The following is a 13021-nucleotide window of genomic DNA, read 5'->3' on the forward strand; positions in this document are numbered from 1 at the left end:
TTAGTTTTTGAAGCATATCCCTTTCAACCCCTATTTCAACCCCTTACTCTACTATAATATGGATGTATTATACATAAAAACCTTCCTCTTGAATCACTCTATCTAATAAAAAAATCCGCATCAAAATCCGTTGCGTAGTTTCAAAGATTTAAGCGTACAAAGGGACATAGAGACAGAAAAAGCGACTTTGTTTTATACTATATAGTGAAGTGATTCCGCAATCCATCTGCAACATATACAACTTGAACACAAATATTATATACGTTTAAGAATTGCAATAAATTTCTAGCAAATAACATTAGTATGACAGTTATGAGTCATATAGTTATTACAATATACAATGAGGTACTACACTACTACATACAACCTACAGTGAAACATGTTAGCTATTCCAAATTGGAATATTTGTTGTAAATTTGTGTGCTATTTCAGTATTTCTACAAACTAAAATACTATATTTTTATATTTAAATTACTATTAAATGCAAATATATTCTGTGTTCCGTGTTCTGTGTTCTGTGTTCGAGTCGTTTTCCACTTCTATACACTCCAAAAACATTCGAGAATGTCTACTTCGATGCTTTTACTTACACACACACACACACACACACACACACACACACAATTACTATATTCTTTGACCGATTTTATACTTCTATTTTCTTTACTTCCATTATCATTGAAATATGTTACCTTTTATAACTTTGGGCGAAAATATATGTTAGTTTGGTTTTAATAACTTACAGGGGGGCGTGTAAGTAAATCTATATATAAAAAGAGAGTGTTTGTTTGTATGTCCCCGATTTTCCCTAAAACTAACCATTGACCTTCGTTAGGGGATTATGTCATTGGGTAGCCCTTAGGCTCCCATTGTGAATAAGGGAGTTTGGTGGGGGTGGAATTAAAAATGATCTAGGAATTCATAGAAAATAGATTAAATAATAGTTCTAATAATTTTCAATAGATGGCGCCACTGTCAATAGTACCATTTTCACTAGATGGCGCTACTGGCGCAAATGTCTTTCGATTTTTCTCGAAAATTCTGGAATGTTCCATGGATTTCTATCGAATTTTCTAGAATTTTCTCGAACATTCTGGAATGTTCTATGGATTTCTATCGAATTTTCTAGAACTTTCTCGAATATTCTCGAATGTTGTATGGATTTTTATTGAATTTTATCAAACTTTCTCGAACAATCTGGAATGTTCCATGGGTTTCTGTCGAATTTTCTAGAATTTTCTCGAACATTCTGGAATGTTCTATGGATTTCTATCGAATTTTCTAGAATTTTCTCGAACATTCTGGAATGTTCTATGGATTTCTATCGAATTTTCTAGAACTTTCTCGAATATTCTGGAATGTTCCATGGGTTTCTATCGATCTTTCCCTTACTTTTCCGTACACACAGAGAGTGTAGACATAATATTGGGATCGGCCAAAAAAATCTTACTGTTCCGTACACACAGAGAGAATTAAAAAAAAAGTCTTTCATTTAACAATTTTGATATTTAAATGTGCAAAAACAACCCAGCGAAGCGGGTTTAACAGCTAGTATAAATATAATATGACTATAGATAGATTCAAGGATTGATTAATATTAGAGATTTCAAAAAAACTTTATGAATACATTTTTTGATTAACAAAGTTTACAAAATCACAAAAAATTTCTAGGTCATCGGGCTCTTTATATGAAATATGCAAGGTATACTAAGTCTAGTCCCAAGTTTGTAACGCTTTAAAGTATTAATACCATCAAAATATAAGGTTGTCGATGATATCAAAACAAAATTTTAATTTAATTATGAGTTCATCGAAGATCCATCATTTGATGAACAGAGACGATTATAGTTAAGAGTATTGATGATTGAAGAGCGATATCTATATTATCAAATTTATAAGCATCACTTGCACACAATATATTATATATTTTTGTAGTTGCGTGGTGTTGTTAAACTAGAAATAACACATTATGTGACCACAAAGCATGTATTTGTTTTACATGTATGTACCGTGCAATAAACCAAAACTTTTTCTACAATACTCTACGTTTACAATCACTTTAATGGAAGTAAGTTGAATCAGTATCAAGAAGAAAAAAAAATACAAGAAATGGAGTGGTTTGTTATAACAACAAAAATATGATTACAATAAATAAATGAATAGTACTTTTATTTCGCACATTATTCATAAAAATGTTTATAACTTCATAATATTATTTATGAAGCTTGCAGCTTGAATAAATTTACCTCCTAAATAATATCACATTTACCATTTACCATTTACCCCATATTTACCCATCATTTTTCATTTGTTTTGTGTGTACCATGTAATTCATATGAGACTTAAATGTATATGTTTTTTTTTTTATTTATTTTATTATCAAAAACATGTAAGATTTTATGTTTTTTATTAATATTTTTGTGTTCAATTTAATTAATTTTATTGATATTTACATGTGAAGTGAACGTCTATTTTTATACCATGTATATGAAATATACCACGGTATACTAAGTTTAGTCAAAAGTTTGTAACGCTTAAAAATATTGATGCTTTGAACAAAATCTTATAAAATGATCTAAAGTTTATATCAAACTCTTGTTAACTGGTTTCAACAATCTTCATGAAGTTGCCTCAATCACATATGGACAAGCCATGATAGATATATTTTCGTCTTAACCTAGTTCTATATTTTAAGCAACCTCAAAGAAATTTTCTTTTAATTCATCGATTCGCTTTATTTACACGATTACATATTCCAACTAAGTTCCATTTTGTTTTCCATCAATAAAATATATGACTTTAAACGAAAATCAATCTCATTCATAGTCAGATTTTGTTTATTTAACTTCAGTGATTTTGTATCAATGAATTCATATTTTAAATTCATTCCCATTCGATTGTAAATACAAATATTTAGCTGTACTTGTTCCAATCGTTAGTGAATTGTTTGAAACTATTTTTAATTTATTTCAATATGAAACGGCCAACTTTGGGATGAGATTATCATTATTTTAATTTGTTTTTCAGTGTACATAAACTTTGTGTGCTACACTAAGACAAAAAGAACAAAAATTATTATTGTATGTTGAAAAAACCTTGTGTTATTTTCACGTTTACTAGTAAACAAACATTGCGTTAATCTAATATATTGCGTGGAAGCCTAGTGTTTTATTTATTTTTATTAATATTTGTTATTATATCGACTAGAAATATTTTGAAATCAATTTAATTAACCATAAATAATTTAATAAAAATCATATTTTATAGGTAAATAAAAGAAGAATTGAATTTAATTACTATTTACATTCAAAACAATTAAATTCTATTTAAATTGTTGTTTACTTCATGTTTGTTGGCTATTTTAATAACAAGTGAAAACAAACAATTGACTAAGTTAATTGTTGAAATACCATGCAAAGACAGTGTTTTGATTACTCTATCCCATTACATACATATACATGTCACCCATATATAACTGATATTCCCATATAATACATACTATACAATTTACGCATAATTTGTGCCCTCATGGGTAAACAGTGATGTTCACGAAAAAAAGTTTCAAGCAACAGTTGGTTATTTTTTTATAAGTAAAATTTTTTACATTTTAACTTTTGTTCTATCTCTAACGGTTTACAAGACCCAATTGACCTATGTTGCTCATTTACAAACTCGACCTCACTTTTTATGTCCTGAGTACGCTGCAAAATTTCAGCTTGATATCTTTTCGTTTTTGAGTTATCGTGTTAACAGACAGACGGGCAGACAACCGAAAATGGACTAATTAGGTGATTCTATGAACAAGTAAACCAAAATTTTGTTCATAGCATCAATATTTTTAAGCGTTACAAACTTTGGACTAAACTTAGTATACCTTGCATATTACATATATGCATGGTATAAAAATCAGTGTACATAATTATAGTCCAGTTTGAAACGGCTCAGCAATTAATTCATCATTTAGTTTAGAGCAAAAAAGTCTACACTAAATAAATGTATAAAGAATGACTGCCATCTGTTGAGCGAAACAAACAATATGAGGGATTAAAAACAAATAAACATATATGTCTAAATTATTTTTAAAATTATAATTTCTAAATTATTGAATTATTGAATTGAGAATTGATTATCAATGTTTTGAGTTTTGGTGTCAGTAGGCACAAAATATTGAATTTTTGAAGTGAAAACTTCTAACGTCGCTAAGACGTTGAGCACTTTTTGGTAGGGGAAAGTGAAATCTCTTGCGTTCGCGTCACCGATACTCTTATAGCAGTATATCTGTAACTATACAGCTGACGTATTGTGTAATATTAGTGCCGCGTATATATTATGAGTGAAAATGAATGAATTTAGTGAATAAGTTTCAACTTCTATCGGCATTTCCTATGACTGCTAGTTTTTTTGTTTTATATACAATGGGTTATCTTCATCGAATTTTCGAAAGCAAGTAAGTTAGGAACTGGTAAGGTTTTCGAAGACTACACTGATCTCATAAGAAGAACAAAAAAAGTCATAATAACTTTTGGACCAAATTTTTCAACAGTCTGTTCAAAGTTATAATTTTCGATATGTTTTCGTCATATCAGAATGGTCTAACACAGAGATATAGATAAAATCTTTTGTAAAATATATGGAACGAAACTTGTGTTGCTGTTTACCAAATTACTGTAAATTCTAATTTTGTAATCAAGCTGCTATTTATAAATATATATCTTCATATATAACACAATAGTTCAAAATCTGTGGCAAATACAACCGTTGAGTGATAGACCAATAACTTTCTGTTCGTTTATTCGTGATACATCGCCTAAGAAGAAATTTAATCGAACTTCATTATAAATTACAAAGTCTCAATATTTCAGATAATTTTTTATCACACTCTCTAGATTTTTTGATATAGAAATATCTAATTGAAAAAGATAACCTTTATGAACGATTAAATAAAAATTAAAAAGCCCGATGATTTAGGAATTTTTTGTGATTTTTTTAAACTTAGTTAATCAAAAAATGTATTTATAAAGTTTTATTGAAACCCCTATTATTATTCAATCCTTGTATATCTTAAACAAAATACAGGAAACGAAAAAGTTACTCAGAAGCCGGGACTCAAACTCGAATCGTCTCTATACGGTCTACGATACCATAAAAACTCCACGGTGAAATTAAAACCTTTCTATCAGAGAGTTAAATATATAGTGTGGTTCATAACTACAAAATATTTTGAATAATTAACAAAAAATTCATCTCTTTGTACTAGACACTAATCAATATCATTAATTAATTAGCTTACTAAACTACTATAGGTATATATGTACTGTAATGTTGGTATACCTGCTTTTGGTCATATACAATTGTGACGTCATACATGCATACAAAAGTGATATATCCCATGTACATATTGTATTATAATTTAAATTGTATATATACTAAATCCTGTTTATCCTGCAGGCGTACAGGACATTATTAACAGGATAACACTCACACACACACACAAACCTAAATTGTAGCGAAATTTATCATATAGATATTTCTGGTATTTTGTTCCATAAATATTTATTTGATTTTGACTGTTATATAATTATCTCATAATTGACCTATTTAAAGTGACTCTTCAAGGTCATTTCACGTAACTTTTTTCTCGAAACAAATTTTTATTTTATTGGAATATTACAAGCGAAGTAAATTTTGGAAATATTTGTGCTAATCCGTCAGCACTCGCGATTGCCTGTTAATTCGTTAGCACTCAGTCCTTCAGAAACTGTGAGAATTTCTCTCATCACAAGAGTAAAGGTTAAAGCAAAGAATTTTTAACTTTCGGGACACACATTCAGCGATTCATTTTTATATATAAGAAGATTATGTAGAGGTTATGGCTTACAAAGTAAAATAATATTTAACGCGCGAGTTTAATACTGGATTAAATCGAAAATCGATTCAAGAGTGTCTAAGAAGCTAGCCTTAGACACAAATTAAAAGACATTATTTTATAATGTTTATTTTTATACCTATGTATGGGTAGTGACTCCACAGCCTTAATTTACAGATAAAACGTGAAAACCTATATCTAATTGTATTCATTTTATTTCAAATAGTTGATAAGGTAATTTATTTTGCAACACTTAAGCTTAAAGCCACAAAATATAGCCACAGTTACATAAAATTTATAGCTAATACACCTCTGAGTATTCGTAACACAATTCAATGAATTATTTTCAATCAAAAAATTTCATGAATAGTGTAAATTTTTCATTGTATTTTTATGGTGTTATCAAGAAGTGTGAAAATAAATTTTCTTTTTCAAACAAAGGAGAAAACGCAATGAAAATTTTTATCGTTAGTTTATTTCTTTTCTATTCAAAGTACATAAATACAATGTGTCTAAGAAAGCATGAATCAAAACTATAACTAACTTTTAAACTAACTATTACTTTTAAACGATTCAAGGAAATCGAAAAATATTTGGTTACGGAATCTGATCAAGTTCTGTTTGTAAGGTTAATATGACCCAAAAATTGTAAAAAAGGGTTCATTTTTGAAATATGGCCAAAAAAATTTCAGAGATCATACGATTTTAGACGATATCCCAAAAACACATACCCACTCGTGAAATAAGCAAGAAATTTTTGAAAAAGTATAAAAATAAGATAAATTATTTTGACTTAAAATTTTTCTAAATAATGTTTATAATAGATTTCTTGGTTTCAGAAATTCACGGATGATTGATGAAAATTACTGACCATTTATGATGGACCCTGTAATCTTATTGGAGTTAGAAAGAGACATAAATTATGAACATGAATATAATAAAAAAGAAACAATATCTCTTTATATTATAAATGCGAAAGTAAGCATGTTTGTTTGTTTGGTTGGTTGTTACGCTTTCGCGCTAAAACTAGCGAATGGTTTTTAATGAAACTGCACAGCAATATAGCTGATATATCAGAATAACACATGAACAATAATTTATAAAGATATATTACAAAAAAAAACAAATAATAAAATTTTATTTAATTTGACATTTGAAATTATCATAAATTACAGATTTCTGTAAAAATAGTCAATATAAAATATTTCAAGGCCATCTTCTCTGATATACTGAATGAATAATTACTATTATACATTTAAAAAAATAATATATTTTAGCTGTGTAAAACAATCCCCACCATTATTTCGTGTGTTATAGAAAAAGGATAAACGGGAGCAATCTTTATCAATCTTTATTTCCAAACCCAGCGAAGCGGCTGGGTATCACTATAGTATTCAAATAAGTAATATTCAAATAGATTAATTTAAATAATCTGAGTCCTTGAAAATTTAAGGTTACATATTATAATTTATCACTGTAATAAAACTGGAATATGTTTGGAGTTTGGTTTGCCTAGTGCTTGCTACACGATACGAATATGTAGTTAGTTGGCTAGCAATCGAAGCGCTTACTATAGTTAAAATCGATTGTAACGACATCGAAGGAATCTTCAATGAGCCCATAGTCGTACCAATAGGGTATTCTATTTTTTTCAAAAAGTACTTCAAAATGTTGATTTTGCTAATAAAAAGCATCCAAAATTTCCCCTAGGCATACCGCGGACGGAATTGGATATGCCTTAACCAACTGATCTGCTAGGGTCGACTAAATCAAAACTCTAAATAAACATAATTTGTGTGTCTAGTATACAAAGGACACCGAAATATTAGATAGCTAAATGACTTTCTGTGAAAATTTTGCTAACCCACCCTAAAATGTTCTTTGGATCATTCTGATAAAAATCTCTCACGGCCGCAAAAATGTTTAAAAGTATCATGTATGTGTAGCTTTGAATAGCTCCTAGCTCGAAAACTACCCTTTTAAAATTTTGTGTCCGTGTTCCGAAGAACATATTCTAAAGTGACACCTCCTAATTTAATGAATTTGATAGGTTTTTGAATTCATAATTCTATTTTTCTCATATTGCCACATCTCCTCAACCAGACCTCAGATCGAAATTTGGTAAAGAGCTTTTCCGTTGGTCTTGATAAGCTTAATTTATTGGTAACATTTTCTGCTATCAATAACAGAACGCCCTGTATATTAAATGGATGCTTAAGCGATGTCACTATAACTAATTTTGACTATAGTTGGCTAGCAAACGCTGTCTATATAGTAAACGGATAAAACACAACACATATAACATGTTATCTTTTAAAATAATAAGGTCCCATCATATATAAAATATAATCTAATATAGTCTCATAGTCCAGTATATTCCTCATTCCTGTAGTTCCTCATTTCTACTGTTCCTGCAATGTAGCAAGTAACCAAACAGTGTACATAGTTAGTACAACAGTGTTTTCAAACATGATAAATATTCATTTACAGTGACCCAACAATGTACGATGTCCATTTACAGACGGAACCAAATGATAGTTATCACATCCACTTATCCCCAAACTCCTCTATACATTTATTTTTATATAATTTTAATGATCTTTTTATTTTTTTGCATACAATATTTTGTATTAAATAAATAAAGAAATTTAGTACACTTTGCGAAACTGAAAATATAAAGAGTTGTATTATAATTAAAAAAAAGTTTGTATCAAATTGGAGACCGAAAAATTTTTCCCCAATTCGAAAATTTTGAAAAAATATTTGAAAATTTAAAAATAAAATAATGGCCCAGAAAACACAAAAATCGAGTTTTCTTTAATAGTAAATATTGAAGTTTTTGATGAATGACCATCGGGATAGACCAGGAATACCTGATTAAGTCCCGAATCTGCAAAATGAACAAAAAGCCATGGAACTCACAGCACTTTAAGCTGTCGAGGACATTACTTCTTCATTTCAGGGTGACAGTACCTAATTATAGACAGACATGTGGTTGAACATCTAAAGCAATTTTTACAGTAAATTTTCGTTTCTAAGCAATTTGATCAAATTGAACACTAAAGTAAAGTTCAAATTAGAGCAAGTATCTTAGTAAAGATGTGTTCTGGTAATAAAGAAAAGTAATTTTTTTGATGGATGTATTCATTTAAGTTCCTATTTAACAACGAAAGCTCTAGTTGCAGAACCAACGCGATTTTACAGGTTCTAAGAAATAAAGAACTTGAAACTAAAGAACTAAAAAAAAGTCTATATTGATTGAATTTTATTACGGGGGCGTTAATTTTTGAAGCTACCTACGGGAGCAAAATTTCTTAACTTCGATTAGCATCGAATTCATACCATTTATTCACTTCTAAAAACAATAAAATCTCAAGTAATGAAAAGCTAATCTAAAAGTCACGATTTTTGTGCTTTTCGAGCCGAGCTTGCTTTAAAATTGTGTTATTATTCGTTAAAAAACTTAGACTTAAACTTAAAAAATGTAAACTTAAAATTATGTAAATAAGTTGACGATTTTCACCCTCAAACAACTACGAGTATGGCATATAATAAGGGTTTTATTATAAGCAACTTATAGATAAATGAATCTTCTTCTTCTTCTGGCTATGAAAGCCAGAAGAAACCCCGAACGTCCAAATATTCTCTGCTAGAATTTGAAAATCTTAAAATTGATGGGAGTATACGAGAATAAGGGAAATAAATGATGTTGTACCCAGAAAAAAATTATTCGAAGGATAAATTGAAGAATTATTTGAAATTACCAACTGAATGTACTTCCAGGAACATAAAAAGGATTTACTTACCGAAATTGTCAACTCTGTTGACATCTTGACTATCATTTGTATGCAAAATGAGCATTAAAATCCAAATTGGTGCCATTTTATATCGTATAAAACAAAGCGATGAAACTGCCATATGATGATCCGATCGTCTGGGTCCAGAAACCGATGCACACTTTTCATGTTTGGTAAACATTGCGTCGTGTCCTATAACAAACCGAATAAAAATAGATATCACTTTGTTTCTGTTGCAAATTAATAAATTAAGAAGATATGGAAGGATTGAATAATGCTACTGATTTCAATAAAACTTTATAAATACATTTCTTGATTAACAAAGTTTACAAAAATCACAACAAATTCGTCATCGGACTTTTTATTATTACTTTATCGTTCAAGGTTGGCAAAAATGATGAGCCGTATAGGTTATCTTTTTGAATTGGATATTTCTATATAAAAAAAGAGTGTGATAAAAAATTCTCTAAAATATTTAGACAATCTTGTAGTTTATAATAATACCATCAAAATATAAGGTTGTCGATGATATCAAAACAAAATTTTAAATTAATTAGAGTTCATCGAAGATCCATCATTTGATGAACAGAGACGCCTATAGTTAGTTTATTAATGATTGAAGAGCGATATCTATATTATCAAATTTATAATATAAATATAGCTAAAAATAACAAATTATTTGACCACAAAGCATGTATTTGGTTTATATATATGTACCGTGCAATAAACCAAAACTTATTTACAACACTGTAGGTTTACAATCAGCTTAACGCGCAAAATATTTATTGAAAGTGCAGAAGGCATGATGATTTCTTTGGCATGAACGGTTAACAAGTTGAAGCCACAAAGGGGTGGGATACCCGTTTAGTATAAGTTGAACAGGTCAAGTTACCTTCAAGAAGAATGCATTAAAAAGTTTGACCTCTAGTCACAGCCTGACTGACGGCTCCTGTAACAAAACGATAAACTAGATCATATTGTTTTTGTGTAAATTAATAAATCGAATAAAGCTAATGATAGTAATTAAAAGTATTTAATATTGTTATTATTCACAAAATGTGAGTGTATTCAAATTTATTGGAATTATTTTACATCAAAACTATACGATATTGAATTGACCGTATCAAATTATTTTAATTTGAATGTAGAGACACCCCATAACTACATCCCTCTGTTGCTACAGAGCCTCACTAGAGCTATTTAATATACATTCAAACATTCAAAACCACTTTGTAATGAATAGCGTTTGCAGTTTGAATAATTCAACATAATATACTCAATTGAGGTGAAATGAAATTTATAAAAAATATTGTTTACTGAATTTATTTATTTGTTATAATCTAAGGATGTATGAGCATGGCAACAATAATTGATTTAAAGCCTCAAAATTTTTTTATAGGTAGACTTTTACTCAAAAAATATGTGCTTAAAATTTCAACATAGGTTAAATGCAAATTTTTAAGAAAAAAGTCATTGAAAATCGATATAAAATACATTGGCTTTTATGGAGGAATCTCAAAAAACGACTTATTTTGAAAGTTTATGATAATTTTCACTTGGAATGAATGAAAAACAATTTAAAAGAAGAAAACTTTTTAATAGAAAGTAAACATATAAGCAATGAAATAGATAAGAAAAAAATGTGTCTCAGTCCATAAAAGGTAGCGGTCAAACATCCCTTTCCTTAGGTCGGGGGTTAAAAATTCAACAATGATTTTTTTAATGTGTGTCATATCCTCCATGTTATATAACTATGCGGAGGTAAAACACATATTTAAAAGCATATATGTATGGTATCGTAAAATATACTTTTTTTAACTAAGTACGGCTTTTTAAGGATTGGCCCATCAATCACAACTGTTTTTGATCATGCAATCCGTTTTCCTAGATTACGATGTCTTTCCCATCTTTTTAATAAGATTCTTCTCTTCAAGTCACTTCAGTTCAATGTTGTGTGCACAAACCATTCTCCATGGCATCAAAGTAAGACATAAAATTTTATTTATGTGTTCACAATGAAAATCTTTGAAATGTTAGGTTAGCTAGGTATGAGTAGCATGAGTATCTGTATCTCTATATATTATAAATGCGAAAGTAAGCATGTTTGTTTGTTTGTTTGTTACGCTTTCATGCTAAAACTAGCGGATGGTTTTTAATGAAACTGTACAGCAATATAGCTCATACATCAGAATAACACATGAGATATAATTTATAAAGATATATTAATAAAAATAAAAATTTAAAAATTAATTTAGTTTGACATTACCATAAATTACAGATTTCTGTAAAAATAGTTAATATAAAATATTTCACGGCAATCTTCTCTGATATACTACAATGAATAATTACTATTATATATTTAAAAAAATAGAAAACCATACATATATTTTACCTGTGTAAAACAATCCTTACCATTATTTCGAGTGTTATAGAAAGGGGATCAGCGAGAGCAATCTTTATCAATACTTACTTTTACACCCAGCGAAGCGGGTGAGTATCACTCTAGTACTTTTATAATTTTACACGAAAATATATTAAATATATAAAAGAGTTTTCATTCAAAACAGTTTTCTCTATGTATATAAAGAAAAACCTTTTTCGAAAGGTAAAATCTAACTTTTCAAACCAATCATCGTTTTGTATATGTATATGATGGGTTAATTTTTAAACGATTATCAAACTTTTTGGTCATCTTTTGATAACATAAATTTGGTAAGTACTACAAGTACCAAAACAATTGGCAAAATGTTACATAAATGTGACGACTCAATGTGTGACTGACATTACATATTGTAAATACTATTTTGTTAACGGTTTTAGTATAGTTTTATGGTTGATTCTAGATCATTAAAGACACTTTCAAACAAGTGAACGCAAACAATTGATTGAGTTAATTGTTGAAAAACCATGTGCAGACAGTGTTGATTACTCTGTCACATTACACATACATACATGTCACACATATATAACTGATATTCCCAAATAATACATACTGTACAATTTGCGCATAATTTGCGCTCTCACGGGTAAGCAGTGATGTTCACTAAAAAATATTTCAAACAAAAGTTAATTTATTTTTCATAAGGAACATTTTTTACATTCAAACGTTTGTGCTATCTCTAACGGTTTACAAGCTGGGACTTACGAACCCAAGACCCAATTGACCTATGTTACTCATTTACGAACTTGATCTCACTTTTTACGTCCTAGGCACGCTATAAAAAATTCACTTTGATATCTCTTTTGCTTTTTGAGTAATTGCGGTGACAGACGGACAGACGACAAATAGACAGACAGACAACCGGGAATGGACTTATTAGGTTAACTTATTAACACCTATACCAAAAATTTGTTCATA

The 13021-nt window shown here is 29.0% G+C and overlaps 1 protein-coding gene across 1 annotated transcript in view; it reads right to left on the reverse strand.

Annotated features, from left to right (window-relative positions):
- The window catches only part of LOC123302747 (protein eva-1), a 294696-nt gene that overhangs the window by 168504 nt on the left and 113171 nt on the right, over positions 1-13021 (reverse strand). The window contains exon 3 of the mRNA XM_044885820.1: positions 9673-9855. Within this exon, the coding sequence (XP_044741755.1) occupies positions 9673-9844 (172 nt within the window). The 5' untranslated portion in view covers positions 9845-9855. The remainder of the gene's footprint in view (positions 1-9672; positions 9856-13021) is intronic.

This window comes from Chrysoperla carnea, chromosome X (genome assembly GCF_905475395.1).
Source record: "Chrysoperla carnea chromosome X, inChrCarn1.1, whole genome shotgun sequence".
Classification (NCBI taxonomy): domain Eukaryota; kingdom Metazoa; phylum Arthropoda; class Insecta; order Neuroptera; family Chrysopidae; genus Chrysoperla; species Chrysoperla carnea.